Here is a 23,699-nt window from a genome sequence, read left to right as displayed (position 1 = left end):
ACTCTCGTCTCTGCCCAGATTATGTTATGCCCTCCTTTTCTCCTTCCCCATCATCATCTTCTAATGTCTGTGTGAGCTGGAGCATTGGGACTCCTCTGAAGTTTGTTTACAGCTCTATCAATCAACCTAGTGCCACCTCCACTCCCTCCCCCAGGTAGCTGACATTCACACACACTCACACACTTCATTTGGCTCTGCTCTAACAGCGATGCATGAGATAACAGAGAGGCAAAGTGTCTGAGAACAAAGTTGCATGTAGGATGCTCTTTCAAAATAATAATGGAAATGAACATTTGAAAGGGCTGAGGCTTCGCAGAGCGCAAGTTCTCTCCTTGCATGTGTAATCGCAAGATAATTGGCCACATTTCCAAATGTGGATCCACGGCCCCTGGGAAAACATTTGCAAAAATCCAATTGATTTTCACAGCCGCTGTTTCCTAGTCGCGGTTCACATGCAGAGAGGTCTGTTTGACCTGAATGCAATGGAATCCCACAATGCACTCTGCCCAAAACAATCCTTTACATGTGTTATTCACTAGTTATTCAGTGTTAGAAGTTCTGCAAGATGAGACGTGAGTATTGTGTATTAGGTTTTTTTCTACTTCAGTGGGGAAAGCATTTTCAATTCACAAAGTAACATTTAAAATGTGAGGACATTTGATGTTTTATGCTTATTTATGAAAAGAGCTTATACATAAATTAATGAAAGTGAACCTCTGTAAGATTTAGGTCAAGTCATTTTTTCAGAATCATTTTTTTTTTTTAAATCCGCCTCCTAGCCATCAGATTTAACACACGGGGGACTTAATCATGCACTGGTCATTTTTATTCTCTGTATCCTTGATGTTTGATTCAGCAGAGATCTGATAGCATCGCTCTGTTTCTCCCCCCACAGGGCATGAACATTTTTAGATTGTTATTCATATGTGCGCTACGAACTGAAGCATCTTCTTCCAGAGAACGTATTTCTCAATAGGCTTTTTCTCTTTGGTAGATAACCTTCAAACCTGGGTTCCAGTATAACGGTTGTCAACAAATCACCCGTCACCTCTTCATTCACTAAAAAAGACGTTCCTGTCAATATGTTGAATGTTCAATAATATGACTGTAGTTTTTCCTGTTTATCGTGTCTCTTTCATCCATTCCACCTGGGGAGTTGCACTACTTCAGACTTTAAATGGGCAAATTTAGCATAGTCTCTTGAGGTCCGTCTTTACCGAAATGTTCTCCCTGATTATCTTGTTTTCCTTTAATGAGTGTTTGTTTTCGGCTAATCAGTTTTGGAGAAATGCAATGCATAGAAATGAAATATAATGTTTCAATTAAGTAGCAGGTATTCATTCTGTTGTGTTTGAAATATGAATAGGTGAAATAAACAATGTGCTCTACAAAGCAAACAGTTTTCTCCAGCTCTCTCTGAAGCTTGACTCATCACACTTTCAGATGGAATTTAATAAGTGCCGTGGTCTGTTTACTGTTTTTTTTTTTTTTTTTTTTTTTTTTTTGCGTGTGTGATGGCTTTAGCAAATCTTGTGTCTCTTTCCTCTTCTTCAGGCTCAGATCTGCAGGTGTGCCAGCCGAAAGGCCTGACTTGCTGTTCTCGCAAAATGGAGGAGCGCTACTTGCTCATTGCCAAACAGAATATGGAGACCAGTCTCCAGGCCACCAGCACCCAGCTGAAAGTTCTCATCATTCAGAATGCCGCCCTATTTCAAGGTGAGCCTCTGCAATAAAACAATTAATAATAAACAATAGGACTGATTCATGAAAGTTTATGGAATTTCAGTTTAAGACATTTTTGAGTGAACTGTTGCAAGGAGTTATGAACAAATTCATTCGGATCATGTTTCATGAATGAAAACAAATGTTTTTAGAACAACTAGCAAAGGCGAATTTTCACATTATGAAATTTTATGGGCAAAAAAGGTTAATTGTGAATAGTGTATCAATGTTTGAAGCTCCAATAGAAGTCACTTTCAAACCGAGCAACTTTTTATTGGTTAACTCGGTGACTAATAAGTTGAGAAATCTGTGATTCTTGCTAGTCATATTCTACTATATGAGATATTAGTTAAAAAGCAAGGTTGGTAATCTATCATGTCTTAAGGTTATACAAGTTAAAGCAATGCTAAAAAAGTTAGGAAATAAAAGAATGTGGAGTAAGTTGTGATTTTTAGTTAACAGTGAATTGTTTGTTGATCAATTCGCTCCTTTTGGTTCCTCATTAAACAGGCATAATAGGCTTATTTATTGCAAAGGCAATAAATAAAATGTCTGAGCATGATGCTAAGCAGCTCAGTCAGGGCTTTTACGATTGGACAGAAATCAGACCTGCAGTTTTTGTCTGTCATACAGCAAAGCTTGGTGAAACTCTTTCAAAGTGCTTCGTATTCAATGTTAGGCTGTAACTCACTGCACTTTCAACAATGTGACGGTAGATTAGCTGTTTTCTAAACACTGTGGCTTTTCCAGTAATGTAACAAACAACTTTGCTCAGTAAGTAGCAGTATTGCGAGAAAAAATGCTATATTGCCATTTTTTTGTCATATGGACAGTACACAGCCATACAAACTCTGATATAAACTAGTTCACTTAGTTCAAATGGAATACAATTCACTGATTAATATGTAGCCTGAGGAAGTATAAACTTAATAGTGAATTGGTTCATCCAAACATTTCTGTTGCAAAAACAATTAATAAATCCTTAATTTTGTAGCAGCATATTTAATGGTTAAATTCTGTTATTTTTTGTTTTTGACTCATTACCATTCAAAGGTTTGTAGTCAGTAGAACTTTTTTGATTTTCTTTTAAAGAAATAAAAAATTGTATTCAGTGAGGAGGCATTAAATTGGTCAAAAGTTACATAAATTTCTAAAGATACACAATATTTATTTTTCAAATAAATGCTGTTCTTTTGAACTTTCTGTTCATCGGAGTGCTGAGAATTCAGCTTTGCCATCCCAAAACCAATTTCAGTTTCAAACTTTCACATAGCATCTTTGGGTTATAATAACATAAAAAATTCTAATCCAGGTTTTAATTTTCAAAGATTTATTATAAAAATGTATAATTTTTTCCCCCAAAATGTAGTGCAGATTAGTTCCTTTTATGTTTTTTATTTGTTGTTTAAAGTAAAATGAACTTTCCAACTTTTCTTTTATTTCAAAGTTGCTTCCTCAACACTGATTAAAAATGGACAGCCAATTACAATAAACGCTGATTGGTTAATGGATCTTCCTGATTGGTCAGCTTAATGAATGATGTCATTTGGCGTGAGTGGGTTGCCCCCAATAATTTTGATGCACTAACAATGTTAGCAATGTTGTTGGATTTAGCTAGCCTGTGTCTGTTCAGAGAAGTGGTTAAATGCTAATTGCTTCAGCATTAGGCCTGAGAAAAATTCCCAAACAGCCTGCAGAATTTCTGAAATGTGCTCTTGTTTCGTCGTGTTTTTCTCCGGCACACTCCCGTGGGGAATCGCGAGCTGGCCTTGTTTGCAATCTTCTGTGCTGCTCTCCCCATTGTTTTTGATTCTTTTGTACTTTTTGCGGCTGACACAGATCAAAGGGCTCTGCTCTCCACTCCAGCATCCTCCATCCCTTCCCTTCACTCGACTCCCATCAGCCCCTGTTGCCCCTCCTCGCACTAGCCTGGCTTTCTCACACACCGTGAGCAGCGCCAAGGAATCAGCTCTTTGAAGTTAACTTTGCCAAACAATCATAAAAGTTAATAGGCTGTCACAGGGACTTGATAGGCACCACCCGCCAGTTTTTTGGGTCCCCTCTTCAGTCTCATATCGCATTTAGTCACAGTGTGTCTGTTTAGATTTATGTCAATGGCTTGTTTAAAAGCCTCTAAAATCTTAAACTTAATCAGCCTATGGGTGATAAAAGAGAGAAAATGTGGTATTTGAGGAAGTTTTTTGAGACTTCCCTTTGTGATTCAGTTTGTCTTACAAATCAGGAGTGCAAAAACAATCTGGAAAACGTGGTGGACACAATATAAGGATGGTAGCATATGGCGTACATAGCGTAAGCAAAACCTGTCACTGGGCAGTACCTTTTTTGAAACGTTAATAATATTTAACATTTAGGTAACTATTGTGCACTTTTAATGTACTAATATGTACCTTTAAGGTACTAATATTCACCCTTCAGGGGTAAATAAGGTATAAAAGTGGACCTTGTGAAAAGGTACTGCCACATTTTCTAAGAACGTAGCACAATAGCATAGTGAAATTTTATTATGTTGATATATGTGAGAAGTTGTTAACTTAAGAACTTAAAGTGATATTTGTTATACAAAAAATGTTTAAAAACATACACAATATTAAGAAAATGAATGAAGGTCTTACTGGTTTGGAATGACATGAGGGTGGGTAGTTAATGACAGAATTTTCATTTTTGGGTGAACTAACCCTAGGTTTTTAAAATATTTTATTCCTTTAAAGTTCATTTAATTTCAAAATTTCAAGTAAATGTTTTTGTTGTTGTTTGTTTTAGCTTTAGTTAGCTTTAATCACACTGTTTGTGTTCAAACTGCTGGAAAAAGTGGATTGGAACAGAGTACAGTCATCTCTGTTCTAGTCTGAAATTTTAATCTAGTCTATGTTTATAAAGAAAATAAATGAAAAATCAGCACAGATAGATGATAGATTTTTTTATCTGATCACCTGAAACTACATAGACAGACACCTTCCAGCATCAGATGATAAAGCAGACATTGATCTGTATATGAAGGGACATTGATCTGAACTGGTGATTAAAGAAATACTGTAAGGAATCATTTAGAGCTAAATATGGATGCCAAACCCTGCTGGAAAACCAAGTTAGTGAGGTGTTTTGGTCTCCCGTCATTCAGATTGACTGACAACTTTAATTCCTGTTAGCTGGACGGCGCGAGATCCGCAGCGGTGCACAGAGCTGCTTTTAGCCGCTTTCGGAAAGCACACAGCATGTAAATCACACCGTCTCATTCTCAGATCCAGCCTTGAAAAACATGCTTTAGGTATTGATGTGTGTGAACACAGAGAGCCAGAATGAGTTCCTGGTGAGTGTGTCTGCTGCATAACAAATTGTTCCACAAATAAGATAAAAGTCAACTTTATTTGTAGTTCCTTTTCAAATCAATAGCAGCTTATCATAAAACTGCAACTGCAAACAACATAGAAGCGCAAATGAGCTTGATGCTTTAAAACACACACACACACACACACAATGATTGTTGTTGTGTTCTGTGTTTATTGCTCTAGGACAGGGCTAGTAAAAGAAGATATGGAATACACAATCTTTGTTTACTGTTTGAAATATTGTCGTATAATGACTGAGCCTCAAAGACAGTTAGATCTTGGGACCTCAACAGGGGGTCTGTGGCAAAACAGCAAGGGGTCTGCAAGGTATTGTTTTCATCTCAAACAAATATTTGTGAAAAAAAGAAAAAATGTGAATGAAATAAAAATACCATATTAATAGTTCAGCTGAATATTTCAGTGCCCTTCCCACATTATACAGTACAGTAGACTGCACAGTGTATTGTATTATTCTAATCCATTCAAGAGTTTGGTGTCAGTATGCATAAAAAACAAAAACAAAAACTTTTATTCAGCAAGGATTGATTAAATTAACCAAAGGTGAGAGTAAAAACATTATAATGTAATATATATAATATATACAAATTATAATGTTACCTTATATTTCTATTTCAAATGTATGCCATTTTATTTTTTTACTGTCTATTCATTTCAAGATTCCTGAAAAATAAAAAAAATCACATTTTCAGAAAAATAAATAAATAAGCAGCACAGCTGTTTTCAACATGAATTGTAATAATGATAAATGTTTCTTAAGCAGCAAATCAGCATTTTAGAATGTTTTCTGAAGGATAATGTGACACTGAGGACTGGAGTAATAATGCTGAAAATTCAGCTTCGTATCGAAGGAATAAATTACATAAAAATATTCAAATAGAAAACAGTTCTTTTAAATTGAAATAATATTATGAAATATTGCTGTTTTACATTATTTTTGGTCAAACAATTGCATAATTCTTGAAAAAAAAAAATCTAAAACGTTTGCAAATGTTGATGTTCATTATTTGTTTTGCAGTGACAGCATCATGTGTAAATGTTATTTATTCTACTCAGATTTTATCAGCAATATAACAGGAGACTATGTATACACCATCTCTTCAAGTTTTTATGTGCCTTTGATTGTCAAGATAGCCTCTCACACACTTTCTGACAGCTCTAGACGAAGCAGATGTTACTGGCTCTCTAGTTTTAACCCAATCAGTTCTTCAGAGGAGAAAAAATAGTTTACAGTAGACTTCCCTGTAGACAATCTATTAAGACTTCCTTTAGCTCAGACTCCACAGACCATTTGATCATTTCATGCCTAAAGTTCAGACTTATGGTTAAGCAAGTCATATGCAGTCAAACATTTCATCATCCCTCAATTATATGTCTGGTTGCTATAGACCTTATGCCAGCCTGTGGTTTGTTTGGTCCCAAGCAATATTTAGCAACAGTTTCGCACAATTCAGTACTTCTATACTTCCATGAGCCACTTTATCCAGTAAGACAGCAAAGGTTATTTCAGTCGACGCTGCATGTCCAATTCTCATCCCAACCTTGTTAGTGATGCTCGATCTTAAGGGCTTTAGGCATCTGGTCTTAGTTTCAAAGTTTTTTTTTTTTTTCCCATCCCAGCATACTCATTTCTAATGCTACCCACTTTGCTCTCTCTTCAGAATCATTTAGTTCTTTGTCGAAGTTTCGCCATAACCCAATAACGGCCTGGCTGACAGAGGTCTGGACCGGCCCCGAAAGCCATCTAAAGTGTTTATTCACCGCCTAGGGCGAATTTAATAACTTAATGATGGTTAGAAGCATGTGCCATCTCGCAAATAAGCCCTTTGTGCCTCATTTGCCTGATGAGTGAAAATATACTTGCCATCACTGCATCTTTCTCTCGCAATTCTAATTTGTTTTCTCTCACAGGCTCTGTTGATATTTATGGGCTGATGTCGTAGGGGCGCACGGACTCGTCGAGGTCTTTGGAGTCTAGTGGAGACTGATCCAGTCTGGTGTAATCCTCAAAGTGATCTCTCTCTCCAGAAGAGACCAAAAGCTCAGAGGGTAACGAACAGCTTAGAGAGTGACACTGTCTCTGAAGAGTGACTCAGTGGAGACTCAGACTGCAGTCTGTGCTGAGAGACACACACTTCAATAGAGTTTGCTCAGGATGAGCCTTAACTACAGTGCAGTTAGTGAAGCTCTTTGGTGCCTTATGCCATCACTTTTCTATTGCTTTCTAAGTTAAGCACTGCCCTGTAACTGCCCAAGACCTCTGAGGTGTTAAAACAAAGTATTTCCCTTTAAGGGACAGTTCATTCAAAAATAAAAATTACCCCATGATTTACTCACCCTCAAGCCATCCTAGGTGTATATGACTTTCTTCTTTCAGACAAAAATAATCACCTCTTCCAACCTTTATAATGGCAGTGAATAGTGGTCAAGCCCAAAAAAATGCATCCATCCATCATAAAAAGTACTCCACATGTCTCCGGGTTGTTAATTCTGAAGTGAATCAATGCATTCGAAAAGAAAAATATCCATATTTAAAACTTTATTAACCGTAATCTCTAGCTTCTGCTAACTATTGTGCAAACTTTGATGAGAAAGTGGCGTTCCAGCAAAAGGGTTTTATTTTCTTAGCTTTGTATTCTCAGACTCTTTGTGTAATAATTTAGTTCTTTAAAGCATTATGCATTAAGAATCTGACTGGTATTCAACAACATTGATTATTCCGTCAATTATTCAGTTTTTAAAGGGGCCATATATTACATACATTGTATTTATATTATATTTGTATAGTGTTAGTATCTTGATACTGTTTGTTTTATAAAATGTATTAATTGGTCAATTCTGAGCCATTATATTATTGTTTTTATATTATTATAGCTACATGGACCGTTTGATAGACATGTGAATGACTTCTGTTAGGACTGATCTGTGTAATGGTGTTGGTCATTAGGGGTTAGGGTTGCTGAACAGTTAGCAGGGGTTTAGTTATAAATATGGACGACCATAAGTTAATTTGCTCATTGCTGTGATGTCAATTCCATGATTCTTTCTGAACAACCCCGGTTAGTTTGCTTTCAAAAGAACAAGGACAATCCAGTTTTCCTTGATATTCCTATTAGATCAAATATGCATAATGGATCCAAACAAGTATAAAATAATTTCATGACAAGATGCTATACTTGAAATGTGCATCTGAACATTAACCATGATGACTGCGCCATTGAAGTCTAATTGTCGCTAATGCATTAGCATGCATATACAAGAGTAAAGCTATGAGGAAGCAGTGCTCTCTTGATTATGACAGTAATTACGTTGCGAGGTGGCAGACGGTTTGCCTGGTGTTTATGAATGAGAGTGGTGCATTCAAGCAGGTGATTAGAGTCTGGCCCTGAATTAGCAGATGGTGAGGAGGAGAAAGACCTCCTGAGTGTCCATGGGAGCTCCAGAGAGACAGCGAGCTGAGGGGAAAATCAGCGCAGACGAAGAAGGGCATCGCAGGGCAACAGCTCATTATATATTCCTTCACACAGATTGTTGCTAATACCTGGCCACACATTTCTGGCCCAGAAATCTCAAACATTATCACCTTACACCCAAGTTCCTTTGTGCCCCAGTTCTGTCACAAGCACATGTAGCAAGTCTACTATTACAAATCCTTCTGCAACATGTTTAATGCCCCTATTTACACCTTCAGCACCTCCCTGACCAGCTTATTCCTGTCTGTCACCTGCTCCGGTGGCTTAACGTTGCGGTTGCATCCCCCGAGGTATGAGTATTTTCCCTTGCTTTGCTTTCAAGCATGGACTTTGTCCAGACAGAGTCGGGTTAGCGTGTTTCCAATCACCCTCCTGATGTTTGATTTGGACCGTGCTTGTGCCCAAATTCTGCGGCTGTCTCTTTGTTGATAGTGTGGCATCCAGTCTGCTCTGCATGGGGTGTATTTGCATTTTCATTGTGACCGTGACTTGGAAAATCTTCAATAGCAGCCGCATTATCACCCCGGAAAGAAAAGCGAACCACTCTCCAAGAGTTCAATTTAGTGAGAAGTGTGGCATTTCTTTCCAGTGTCTTGCAGTGTTGGAGACAAAAGCGTATTTCTTTACTTTGATGAAGACGTGTTTATTGTGACTTATTATCGCTAGGAAGGCCCGTCGAGTTGCTGTGGAGTGGTAAAAAAAAGGAAATAGGACAAGTAGCAAATGACAAACAATGGGCCAAATGGACATGAATTATACATGTTGCTTTTTCTTTATCTCTTTCTTTGTTTTCCATTTGCGTTCTCACATAAACTTCACCTCCCACTCATAGATATGTGCTATGGAGGACATTAGCGCCGGTTTCCTCCTCCGGCCTCGTGACACTACATCAATGTGGCAGTAGATTATATGGGATTTGTTTCTCTCACCTTGCATTCCACCGGAGCCCCTGTTAAATGCTGAATCTCAGGGCAGTGTTTGTGTACACATGCTAATACAGGCTGGTCTAATGCATTTTCCCCGCACACCTCGGCAAATGATGAATGCATGTGTGTGTAAGGCATTTATATCTCGCTCACAATTCCTCAGCTCTATTCTGTGCTAATCATGCAAAACCGCAAAGTCATTTTCAGCACCGTAAGGTGTAAGATTGTGCTCTGTTTGTCTCAGTGATATGGAGAGCGAGGAACATTTAGTAATTATGCTTAATGATCTCTCACAAATGTACAATCTGCTGCCATAAATGTCACACTTCAGTAGACTTCATGATGGGTCGGTTATAGAGCCATTTATTTGAGAATGCGGTTTAGTTGACGTGAAGAAACAGCGGATTATATTAAGGAGTAATCCGTCACTATTTTCAGCCATGTGCTGTCCTGTGCAGTGGCTGTTTACACTATGCTAATGATCCAAATTCTTGCATGACTCCCATGCTGAGATATTTCATCATGGAAAACAAACAAACAAGAGCTGTATTTGGATCAAAGGAGCTTTCTGAAATAGTAGCATCAAAACCCTGTCAGTTGAGCACTACTTTAAACTCCCTGCCATCCTCCCGAAAACAACACTGCTTTACAGACCTCACTCTTTCACCACAGGATCCTCTCGAGCGGGCTTAGACACATTAAAGCCACTTGGGTTTAGCGTTCACAATACACTGAAGGTGTTGAACAAAAGGGAGGTCTCCGAGTAGCTGTTATTTGATTTTTTACTGGATTAAAGTGCAAAATATTAGGAAATTTAAGTTAAGTGAAGGATGGGGGAAAGTTCAAATTCACATACTTGAGTCAAAGTGAAAAAGTTTCTATATTATACCTAAAAACATTGTTTACCCCAAAATTTTAATTGTCATAATTTACTCACCCACATGCCATTCCAACCCCATATAATTTTGGTTGATCTTCAAAGCACAAATTAAGATATTTGAAACCTGAGAGCTTTTAATGAAATTCCAGGTAATCAAATGTTAGAAAATCTCAAAAGGTCACATGAAAGACATGCAGGTGATTCTTTATATGATTCTGTTTATGATCTTTTAAGTTTTGGTTTCCAGGACTTTCAGTGGAGGAAGAAAAAAACCTCTCAGGTTTTATAAAAAAAATCTTAATTTGTGTAAAGATTAACCAAACTCGTAAATAATCACATTTTGTTGCATTGCAGTCTGAAATGAAGATGAATGAATTTAACATCCAACTTAGAACATCCAAGTGAAAACTATAACACCAGCATGTCAGAAAAAAGCAGAAAAGAACAAGAGGCCTACAACAACTCTGAAGCAGATGCAGGAATTTATGACAAAGAGTGGTAATTGTGTGCATGGGACGACAATATCACAAATTCTCCGCAAATGTGGCTTGTATGAGAGGGTTGTAAGAAAAAAGCCACTCGTCAAGAACCCCCACATGCAGTCACGACTGAGCTTTGCCAAAACACACCTTTAAGGTTCTGAGGCAGATGAGATTAAAATGAAATTATTTGGCTCCAAAACCAAACAATATGTCTCGCAGAAATGCAATAGAGCTCAAAAGTATTAAAAAGTAAAAATTAAACGCTTTTTTATCTCTGGAAATTGCTCACTGAAATCAGACATGGCTTTTATGCACAAATTGTGTACAGCAACAATGTTTTGACAGTGTAAGGCTCTAGAACACACAAGATGGTTGTGTAAGATGTGATGTTACAATGTACAGTACATGTATCCTAAAATTATGTAAGGTTCAAATTAACCAAAGCTCATTTTTATATTTGTTCAATATTTTAATTTATCATATCATACATCATACATCGTATCGTATCGTATATCATATATAATATGAAGGTTGTTAAAGTTTGCAGACTGTTCACTAATCATATAGCATAATAACATATGTTATTTGACTGACTAAATTAATCTGTTAAAAATATATTTCTTTTATTTATTATTTATTTATTTATTTATTTTTTCCGATTACTCAACTATTTTTTATCCTTAAAGAGCTGTTTCTTTTCAATTACTTTTTTTTTTTTACATGTTTATTTTTTATAACTTTCTGCTCTTACAGTGCTGCAATATTTGTGTGATGTCCTTGTAAAATTAGTAAAAATTCTAGAAGGTGGTTGACTTGAATGTCAATGAAACTTTCAGTTTAAAGCTTCAAGTCTGAACCTTGATAAGAGACTTGACCAGTCAAAAGCAGATCTGAAATTATGGCGTACACAAAACCAGCCATTAAATACATAAATCATTGTTTTATTCCACAACTGTCTCTCTTTAACCTTTCGTCCTCTTGCATGTAAGAGGTTGTGTTTGTCATCTTAAACCTGCCCTCACGAGGCTCTCTGCGCCTCACTAACTCCTGTGCATTCAAAGTCAAGGCCAATGTATTTTTCATTCAGTTCCCTGCATTATTGAGCAGCTTATGCAATACGTAACGTGTGCAACTCCACCACGGCCATGTCAAAGACCTGAGAGCAGAGTTGAAGAGCTTGACTTACCTAACTCTAATTCACTTATTTTCCATGTCTTCTTTTGCTTGGCCCATGTGGGAGTAAGATCGGCAGGTCAGACATACTAAATATCATCTGCAGACAAAGTCAATGCTTCTAAATGCGTTTACATTAAAATTTAGTGTACTATTGCTTCAAACCATCCATCAAGGTCAAAAGCCACAGAAACAAGACTTTGGCAGGCAACCAGTTTTTTTCTGATGGTAAAATATTTTCTCCTGTCCAAATGTATTATGCAGAGACAACTATAAGAAAGACATTTGTTGGTTGAGTTCCTGAAAATCATGTGTAAACACTGTGGTGCTGTCAGGTCATTTCTGTTTTGTTTTTTTTTGTTTTTTTTTGCATCCCTGACCAACATTGCCTCAACCAAAGAAGTCTGTTAGCATTTCCGATCATCTCAGTGCCACTTGCTGGGCTGGTGTGAGACGCCAGAGTTATATTATTTATAATCTGCCATCTTTGGCTCAAAAGAACCTGGCAGGAGCATTAAGAGGTTATGAACAATTACCTGAGCCGTAAATGCCATTTAACTACATCTCATGAGTTTAACCTAATTTGTATTATTTTATGTTTGTTAATTTTATTCGTATTCGTGTACTTTTATTTGGGCAATTAAAAATATTTTTTTTTACATTTTATTTTTTGCTAAATTTGTTAAAATATGCTTATTCTTTTTTTCCATTAAATTCCATTTATAACTTTATTCAAAGTTTCTACAGTACCTCCAAAAACAGTAATCTGTTTACACATTTATTTATTTTTTAAAGTTAATAAAAAAAGATTATTGGAGTATTAAACAACGACAACAACAACAACAACAACAACAACTATTTCAGTCTTTTTATTTCACAATTTCACATTTAAATCAGTATGTTTCTTGCCATTTATTTGTAATTATTTGTGAAATTTACTAGCAATTTCAAAAAAAAAAAAAAAAAACTTTCTCTCCTGAGTCATTATGTAAACAGGCTTATTTTGCCACCTTCAGTTTTCACAGTTTTCCAAATATGGCACTAAAAAAATCACGTCTACTGTTCTGCTTCTAATTAATAAAATATTAGTAATATTTCTTGCTTGAGCAAATACACAGGTAATTTTGAGTGGCTGTCAATGGAGAAAATGTTGTTGTGTCTATCAGCAGAAGCACACGGGGGCATGCCTACCAGCCAAAACATAACCCATTGAAAAAGTCATAATTTTTTCACTACCATTTCATAGTACTAGAGGCACCGAAATAAAACCCTTCAGCTTTTAAAACAATGGTCGTTCCTGTTCGTTCATGGCAGGGTTTGTGAACCCTTGTAGAATAGGTGAATAATTCAAGATGGGAACGTGTTGTGAGGATATGTCAGCCCAGCAGGGGCTTGTGAAGTGGGGACGGGATGCCCTGGAGATTGGGGCAGCTGGAACAGGAGGGTAAGTGAGGGGTCTCTCTGCTTGGATGGGCTGATGTGAGGAGAAGTGTTTGGGTGGGGAAAGAGAACAGAGAGACTTAGAGAGCTTCTCATCAATCCCCCGTCTCGGCAGCGCAGATCCCTGGGTGGAATTGTGAGGCTAAGTGGCATGACGAAGGAGGTTCTGCCACGCTCAATCACTCTCCCCTCCCACCCCTCTGTCTGACTGACAGCGCTGGCCACCCATGCCAATAGATGGATCGCTGGAGGAGTGGAGGAGGAGGCATTTAATGCTTTTTACATTCATTTATGAGCGTGGATGTTATTGCAGGGAAAAGCTGCATCGGTTGAAAAGCAATCCTCGTTATCTGCTGAAAGGGCTCGGTTGCTACCCATAGTTTGCTGTTGATAGTTTACATGCAAAGAGTGTGAGATGTCTCTGTAGAGTGGATCAGTGTGTGTGTGTGCAGTATGGCGGGATGGCAGACTGAGGGAAAGCACCAGGCCGGCACAGTTAACTTGGACCTTGTTAGTATTGATTTTGCCCAGATTGAGCACCCATTCATTTATAATTCATTCTTCTCTCAAAACAATCAAGACAGGGAGGGTTATGACTGATAGATAGACAGGCAGGAGTGAGACAGGGCATTTTTTCTATTAGAAAAGGTGCATCAGGAAATACATTCAGTGGGGTCTAAAAGTCTGAAGCCTTATTGGAAATCTGGGATATAGATTCTAATTTAAACATGAAAGTAAATATAATGTTTTAGGGTTAAAAATAGCGTTAAGCATTATGACAAAGTGAACAAGAAAAATGTAAAGGAATTGTTACTCACCCTCAAGCCATCCCATGAGTTTGTTTATTCATCAGAACAGATTTGGAGTAATTAAAAAATTTAGCATTACACCACTGTCTCACCAGTGGATCCTCTGGAGTGAATGGGTGCCGTCAGAATGAGAGTCCAAACAGATGATAACACTATAATACACAACACAAATCGCTAGCCAAATTTGCAGAGGATCCCTTGGTTGAGCAAGTGATGCAATGCAATGTAAATTTCTCCAAATCTGTTCTGATGAAAAAACCTTGGATGGCCTGAGAATGACTACATTTACAGCATATTTTAATTTTTGAGTAAACTACTCTTTAAGGTTATCTGCTGTTTTTAGGTCAAGTTTGTGACAGACAAGCTAGTGAAGTTTTTGTACAGACAGTCAGATGTTCTTCATTAAGTTCTGGAGAATACGATTATCTTGTTTATGGTCATGAGTTCATGCAGCTTGAGTGCTGTTGTCATTAAAGAAAGACACAGAAAAACAAAACACTACAACCTTCTGCAATCTATTCAATTTATTTAGACCCCACTTTATGTAGCACACAGTTTTTGCATCAATAAATCTGCATCAGTTCAGAAACCGATTCACAGCACATAAAGGTGAAGCAGACTTCTCCTTACAGTTATTATGGTCTATCACGGATAATCTTGATGACAAGCAATAATGAGGAAGTAAGCTTCTGAACTTTGAAAGCATTTATCAGTCTCTGAAATACGAGGCTGTCGGTATACATGCTATGGCAATTAAAGATGAATGAATGCTCTTGGTTGAAGCGTGTGGGCAGATGTCAGAGAGGGATAGTTGCTGTCAGGGTCAAGGGTGAGCTGCTGTGGATTGGATACTCTGCTCTGGCCTGCCGAGGAAATTGTCTTGTATTAATAATTGAGTAAGTCGAGCCATATCAACTGTTTACTCATGCTGAACATACGTTAGAGTCCTCTAAAGATGGACACACACACTCACACACACACACACACACACACACACACACACACACACACACACACACACACACACACACACACACACACACACACACACACACACACACACCGTTTTCACTGTTCAGTTGATGTGTTTGCTCTGTAGGTCAGCTTAAATCATGTTCTGTATACCACTGTCCCATTTTGACCAATTCATTTATTTTTCATCCATTCCCTTTTTTAACAGTGAGAAGGAAAAAAGCGAAAGTTAAATTAGTATTTTTTAGTGCTTGCTGTTTTAGCATATGTTGTTTGTAGTTAGACTGATAACAAATAAGCAACACTTTTTAGGCAAGTACCAGTCATGTCATAAAATATTTTTATTATTTGTATTTTTGTGTTTAACATGATACCAATTGAATAAAAACATTGTAATGTACTAATTACAATGCTTTCATTTCCAAGGGTACTCAGACAGTAAAACAGCAAGTGTTATGAATCAGCTCAAGGGGAAAATATGAATAATAAATCATAACTAGTTATGAGTAATTATAAATATTTAGATCCGCTGTGAGTTTTTACTTGACTTCATCAACATATAATATACACTCTCATTTAGATCATGAAAATACGAATTCATAGATACCAAACATCATATAGATGAGGTTACATTAACTAGTGATCCATCATAAGCATGTATAAAACATACTCAAGAACAGTAACAGTATACACTATGCCCTAAAGTATATGTGAATTTATTCAAATAAATGTTTTTCTATGAATTAATAAGAGTCCCTTTTTATGTGCATTATGTGTCAGTTTCTGAGAGACTTGAGTTAAGAGTTGCTGAGCCACATTCCTGGGGCGTCATAAACCTAGTGTTATCAGATAGTGGGCCTTTGGTTGCTAGGGAACCAGAGGCCTGTTCTGTCCATTTCGCGGTGATAGCTTCCTTTTGGGGGAAGGGTCCATAGACCCTTTGGTAAGATGAGGAGGCGTTAGATATTATTTGTTAAATGTAACAAATAGTTGTGTGTCTGATTGGTCCAAATGCTACACAAGGAAAGAACATTTTCAGTACACTGTCAAAGAACAGTATCTATATTATTAGTTCAGTCCAGCATGAGTTTAAGCACTCTAAAAATTAAATAAAAATAAAAACGTCCATGGCATTCAATGAAGCTGTATACACTGGAATTAATCTCTTACTGGCAGCGTACGTGTTGTTTATGATGAGAGAATTGCAGAATTCAGTGAGCGTGCATTGAACAAAACTCCTTTCGGCATTTCATCGATGACTTATCTGATTGATAGTTGCATTCATAAACTCAAAGAATCATGAGTATGATTAACTGTAAAAACGCATAAAAAGAAGCAACATGAGCACATCTACATTTAATGCTGCAGTCAACACTTTTCATTTTCACTTTATTTGTGACATGTTTAAAAAATTAGTTTAAATGTGCGGAGCCATTTTTTGTACAAAATTGGTGGCACACCCCCATTTTAACATTTTTTAAAAACTGTATCATGAAGGCATTTTATATGACTAATGTACAATATTCTTTGTATTCTTAAGCCATATAGCTTTGTTTAAGAAACAGATTCACTCAAAATCATATACAAGACTAACTGCTAGAGGTTTGTCCAATCACAAGACGCTGAAGCACAAATTAGATTGGATAGGTTCCACAGAGGGTGAGATTTTCAGTGCATAACAGCTTTGGTCAATTCTTCAAACAACAGTATTAGAAGTCTTCAGAAGACTTGAAATACAGTGCACAAGTCACATAGGCTGCTTTTGGTGTCTTTTCTTTTAATTGTATGGAATGACATGAGGGTTCACTATTCCTTTAACATCTCTGGATGTGTTTGAATGTGTTGGGTTGGTTCCCCTGCGGCCCTTGGGTCTTTCACATCCATGTTATGCTACATGGTGAGAAGTCAGAGGAAGGTCAGGGGTTCATGCAGTTTTAATTTTTGAACCTACTTCATGCTGGATTATTTCCCTCCTGCTCCCTCTCTTTCTCTGTGTATGTCTCTTCCTATTCCTTTTATACTTTTGCTGTTCTATTTTTTACACAGTTTCTCTCTCTCTGGTATTTTCCAGCTGTCTTTGAATTTGAAGATGGAGTCCACAGATAATGGACGCTTACTCTTTTAACCTGCAGGGTGAATAATTCAGAGCCACATGGGACTCAGAGAGACCCTCAAGCATTCAGCACTGCCATGACCTAGTCCTCTTCCTCAGATGCACCTCTCTCCCTCACAACCACTTTCTTTGGCTTTCTCTTTCCTTCTTTTTTCTTTCTCTCTCTCATTTCTATTTTCTTGCCTGGCTCTCATTCTCACTCTCTCTGTCTCATGTTGAGAGGGGATCTGTTATGATGCTGTTGCCATGTAGCCCCTAATTTATTTCCACCCTGTCTCCTGTCCCTCCCCCCTCTCACCTGCTCTCTGATTGGCTGAGAGCACTTCAGCCTCCTGTAGGTGTGAGGGAAAAGCTGCGTGCCCCACAGTGTTTTTGCTGTTTGAGTCAGCCGAGCTGCTCAGTCCATCCTGCTCATGTGGTCTGTCCCCACCAGCCCCTCTCCATCTGTCACTGTACATACCTCTCACACCTCAAACACACACACACACACACACACACAGGGCACTTATAGTCTATGTTTGTGTCTAGTTTTAAACATACAGAGCAGGGGTTCCTAGAATTTGTTTTCAGCTGAAAAAGTTTACTAGTTAATTAAAAAAGTTAATTGTATTCTTGAGCTGAGATTAATGATGTTCTAACCTTAAAATTAATAATTGATCAGTTACTGTAATGACTCATTTTGTATAGAAGAATAAAGTGTAATGTTTGTACACATTTTATAATTGAATTTAATATTTTAATATTTAAATGACTAATTCATTTAATTAATTGTAATGAATACACTTTTTATATAATGTATAATATAACTTTATACTACCATTTATCTTACGTTTTAAATTAAAGACTTTTAGTCAGTAATGAATTGCATTAAATTGATCAAAAGTGACATTGTTACAAAAGAGTTTCAATTAAATGTTGTTCTGCTAAAATTTCTATTTATTGAAGAATCACGAAAAAATTTCTCTAACATTGATATTAAAAAGTTTCTTGATCATCAAATCAGTATATTAGAATCATTTTTAAGGATCATGTGACACTGAAGACCAGAGTAATGATGCTGGAAATTCAGCTTTGCAACAGAGGAATAAATTACATTTTAAAAATTATTAATATAGAAAACATTTGTTTTCAACTGAAGTAATATTTCACAAATATTACAGTTTTTGCTGTAAAAAAAAAATGCAGCCATGTTGAGCATAAGAGACATTTTTATAACCTAACATAACATAACATAACATACAATGTAACTGATATAATGCTATACACCCTGATTTCTGAAAATTGCATTAAGTTGGTTGTAAACAATTAATTTCCTGCCAGCGTTTGATATTTTTTTTGTACATTATACATAAACCATGTAAACAGTCTCAGTGTGTCATCTGAGGCTCAGACTAATAGTTAGTTGTAACTTGACCACTACTGAAATATTCCCAGTCATTTCTCAGCCATGTCTGTTTCTTCTCTCTCCGTCATCATTTCATCTATTCTTTCTCTGTCCACTCTATTCATCTGTGTCTTTGCCTAATTGGCTGTTGTTTGTACAGCAAAACAGCAGGTGGGAGACCGTGTATGTCTGTCAGTGTCCTTTGCTGGCATCTTCTGAGTGTTTTAATGACCTGATTACTGGGCTCTGTGCATGTGAGTCGAGATGAATGCTGGGAGATGTTCAACCCATGGTCAAGTAAATAGTTGGCTGGTGTTTGTCATCCTCATTAAGGACAGAGGCCTTACCACAGGCATATATATATATATATATATATATATATATATATATATATATATATATATATATATAATTTTTTGTTTTAAGTGTACAACTCGTCCACTATGTTCTAGATAGGTTTGTCATATTGTATAAAATAAAAAATACAAATTAACTTAATATAAATATTAATAATAATAATTTGGTTACTTTTTCTTTCGAGTTCACTTCAGATATTCTACTAATTGTAAGTAACTTTGCAACTACATATTAACTAACTCATTGGAGCATTTGCAGACTGTTAGGTTTGGGTTAGTAGAATAAGTTGCCATACTTGCAAAGTTACTTATAGTAGTAAAAGTAAAAAGTAAAAGTAAAGTCTTATAGTCAGACCATCAAAATAAAGTCTCATCATATATTAAGCAGTCAGTTTACTAATACTATAATAACTGATCATTGACATGTAGTTGCAAAGTTGTTTGTAAGTATGGTAAAATGCCTGTAATTTATTATCAAAATAAAGTTTTACCAATAAATCTGCTTAAAAACAGTAGATGTGGTTGCAAGAATTTTACTGTAAAAATATGGTAGCAACATTTTAGGTTTTACTGACTGAACTTAAATGTAAAGTAAACTCATCTTTCATTACCTGATATAATATTATAATACATACATGTATATATAAATTATTAATTCTTCTTAGTTTTTTTTGTGTAAATAATTTTTTTTTGTGTGGAAATTTATTTCAAAAACTGCAGATTTATTAGTTTGTCACCATATCTATTAAGGCCATACCATAGCTTTTTATGATTTTATTTGATAGTTTATGGACTACTTTCAAAATACCTTCATGGTGCTTTTTGGCATTTGTGGAGATGGACAATCCTGATCACCATTTATTTTGATTGTGTCAAGCAAAAGTAGCATCAACATTCTCAAGAATGTTTCTTTTTGTGTTACATTGAGTAAAGAAAGTCATATGAGTTTGGAAAGACATAAGGGAATGAGGAGTAAATGGTCACACGATGACAATATTTGTGATGGATCACCAGCACTCATCTCATGGAGAATGACTACTCTCAAATCTCTTGACTTCTCTAGTCTCTCTGTATGGGGCTTTTCAGAACTTAAATATGTGTTAGACAGGGTTTGATGGAGTGTTAAGAGTGTGTGTGTGTGTGTATGTTTGTTGTTATAGCACACTGAGCGGCGCTCCTCACTCAGTATATACTGTTCATGAGAAATGCCTCAGAGCCAACACTGAAGAACATTTTCTCCTGTTGAAAGTGTGAGGAATATTCTATTAAGAACTGGCCTGATGTTGTTTTTCTAGTTAAATTTGAGCTGAATCTCTTGGGTTTTAATCACAATTTCAGTTGAGCGTAATATTTCCTCATCATTGAGATGTTTTCTTTGGACATAGAGATCAATGTTCAGTCTGTTCAAGGGTTTCTGTTTTCCTCTGCTCTGTTCCTATAACTTCAGGCTTGGTTCTGACTGAACTCAGTGCCGGCACACACTATTATCTCCTTGTGCTTTGGATCCCTACTGTCTTTGAGAGACGGTTTTCTTTTTGTCTTCCTTCCTTCCTCTGTCTCTTGTTTCCCAGCAGCTGCACCTGTTTCATTTCTGTGTATTCTCCCTCTCTCTTTCAATCAATCTCCAAGAGCTTCGTATCTCTGTGTTACATGACTACATTCCTGCTCTCAACTGAGTGCTTCGTTTCACATCCTCAACCTTAAATTGAATCAATATTGCCTCTTTTTCAATTACATTCTAAATGCAGTAATATTTCTATATCCAGCTGAGTTTCATTTACATAATCTTAATTGCTTGAAGGGATTATATCATGAGAAATCATTTTATTGTACACTGTAGTTTTAAGAAATAATTTACTGAAAATTAGCTGGAAAAGAAATGTTTTTATTGTCTTTGGAATCACTTAATTAAGCAGTAACTGACACTAAAGCGGTGTCTGAAATCAGATGTTTTCAGAGTACATAGTGCATTCAGTGAAGAAATGAAATTGGAGTGCATTCTTAATGCTTAGTGTGTTTTTTTCTTATGCTCACTGGTTGCATTTATTAGATAAAAAATACAGTAAAAATTGTAATATTCTGAAATAATATTACATTTTAAACTAACCTTTTTCTATTTAAAGTGGAGGTCTAATGCTATTTTATGTATTCTGACTCACATACACTGTTAAAGAGTTTCATAAAGTTTCATAAAACAAATTGGACATTTGACAGAGTATTTCTGTGCGAATACACTCCTTCAGGGTTCCTATACATTTTGGAACGTTTTTGTTAGAGTATGGCCCTGCATAATGTCTTAAAGGACAGAATTCCTTGTATGGGCACTTTTCCCGGAGAGTGCGTGCACACATCAACCAGAGCGAGAGCGAGAGAGCAAGAGCAGCCCATCAACATGCTTCATTCATTTTATGGAAGTCGTCAGCAGCGCTGCACAGGACTTGCTTGAGAAGGATTTGTCATTTTGTTTTTAGACCATGAAATCAATAATGTCAGCAAAGATTTGTGTGTTTTTTGTTTTGTGAGGCAAAGATAACCTTGAAAAGATAAGGTGGATGCAATTCATGTGCTTGTGTGTTTGTTTGTTCCCAGCATTTTCAGTGTTTTATAATCAAATTGAATACTATATGTGTCAATGAAATTTTTGTTCCTGTTTTGTCGGTCACAGCTTGCAGATGACCACTACACGAAAGCTGCATGTGCTTCTGACTCTTTAGCTCCGTCCAGGGCACGTCTACAGAAGCTCGACTGTTCACGGAGAGATCTGTGTTTTATAAATCTGATAAAACTAAAGACTCTTCAGGAATATGAGGGATGCAATAGGTACTGAAGATTAACATGAGATTGGCAGAAAACACTTGATAGCTAAATATTTCTGTGGAAACGATGTAGCATTGTACTTTGAAAGACTTACAAAATCTTACACATGTGTGTTGTGACCTTGTGAATGTTATTTTGAAATGAAGCAGAATCAAGAAAGTATTTGTGCATTTGGATGTCTTTGAATTTGTGTGTCCCAGTGGAGTGCCAAGATGCCAAGGTCCTGCTGTGACCAAGGACATCGGGCTCAGTGGCAGTCGCACACAGCTAATGCAGAAGGGCAGAAGTATCCAGGAGGGTGTATCCTTGGATTTCGAGGAGGTCTCAACTCTCAGTGCCACTGTACGCTGTGATATAGAGCCAGGCGGCTGCTGCTGGTTAGACAGATGCAAGTACAGTGAGCATCTCAAATTAGTCTCGCTTTGGCAGGGCAAACAAACAGGTGCTGCTGGGCCCATTTCCTGTGTGTGGGTATGGTTGTGTGTTTGTTTTTATGGGTGGATGAACCTGACAGTAACTTTTGCCTTCATGTGTGCGATGGTGTGTGAATGTATGTGTGTTGTCTGTCTGTCTGCTTGAGCAGAGGCCGTTCCAGCCTGTCTAATTAACCTCCCTCAGACGGATCTGCACTCCAACAGGTGGCAAGATCAGGGAGGCCTGACTGACTGGATCAAAGCCAGCCAACGTAATTACAAAAGCCTCTCTGCCATCCTCTCGGAGTCTTACATAACACTATATTCCTCACATCTGTTCCTCACATGCCACAAACTACATTACAGAGCTTTGCCTTAGCAAAGGGCCGGCTGTAATAATACCCACCAAGTGCCTCTGAAACATAATTGGTATTAAAATGGATGTGTGTTGAAGGCAGTATTGATCTGTTGATCTGCTGTTTTTCTCCAGTGTGTGAAACTGAAACAGCGAACATGGGAATGTGTTTGGTTCCATGCTGAGTTTGATATTTCATTGGCCTCATTAGAGCTCAGTTGGACAGATGCGGAAATGCAGCGGACCTCTTGGATCTCTTTAGGGAGATACGGCTGAGACTGGCTGTGTATGTCATTAGAAAGCGATTAAATCTTTGATGCATATCATTTACAGTTTGGACTGTTATGCTTTTATTTAAAATCTTACTTTTGCTAATACTTTTAATTTTGATTTAACGTGTGGTGGTGAGTTTTGTATAGGCACGTAACAGTTACATTTCCTTCGAAAACTGCCCTGATCTTTTTTTGATATAAGAGTTTTTTTTTTTTTTTGCCATTTTGGCAATAAGAATGGCTTTGTCCACTCCTTTTGAATTTGTCTTTTATTAGTATGTGACAGCATGCATAGGATGCATTGTTGAAAGTGTTCATATTTGACTGTTTTGCAGACATGTAGAACACGGTGTTGGCTGAAATTGGGCATCTGTAACAATAGTGCAGTTTAATGTGTTCTGTTAGCTGTTCTATCTTACAGAGATGGTCTTGATTTCTCTTTTCAACCAGAGACAAATGTCCTGCTCTGGAGGGTGACATCAGAATTTCAGATATCACAGACCTGAAGTTCACAGTAGATTGCAGTGGACTATTTGGCTCTGTGAAAAAACAATGTGACACGGAGACTGAAAATTATAAAAAATTAGAGTGGTAGAGTTTATATTTCAAGTTCCTAACTTTATTTGCTATCATTGCTGCAAAATCGTAGAGTAATTTCAAATATGGAGCATTTAATAAAAATAAATTGGGGGTTGGTAAAATTATTTAAAGTTTTTGAAAGTCTTTTATTCAATGAAGGCTACATTT

The 23,699-nt window shown here is 36.9% G+C and overlaps 1 protein-coding gene across 1 annotated transcript in view; it reads left to right on the top strand.

The window, feature by feature from the left end:
- Positions 1-23,699, top strand: part of gpc3 (glypican 3) — a 109,842-nt gene that overhangs the window by 8,669 nt on the left and 77,474 nt on the right. Inside the window, exon 2 of the mRNA XM_026225591.1 lies at positions 1,555-1,716. Within this exon, the coding sequence (XP_026081376.1) occupies positions 1,555-1,716 (162 nt within the window). The remainder of the gene's footprint in view (positions 1-1,554; positions 1,717-23,699) is intronic.

The sequence above is a fragment of the Carassius auratus genome, chromosome 39, assembly GCF_003368295.1.
Source record: "Carassius auratus strain Wakin chromosome 39, ASM336829v1, whole genome shotgun sequence".
In the NCBI taxonomy this organism is placed as follows: domain Eukaryota; kingdom Metazoa; phylum Chordata; class Actinopteri; order Cypriniformes; family Cyprinidae; genus Carassius; species Carassius auratus.
This window is presented reverse-complemented; position numbering and strand designations above follow the sequence as displayed.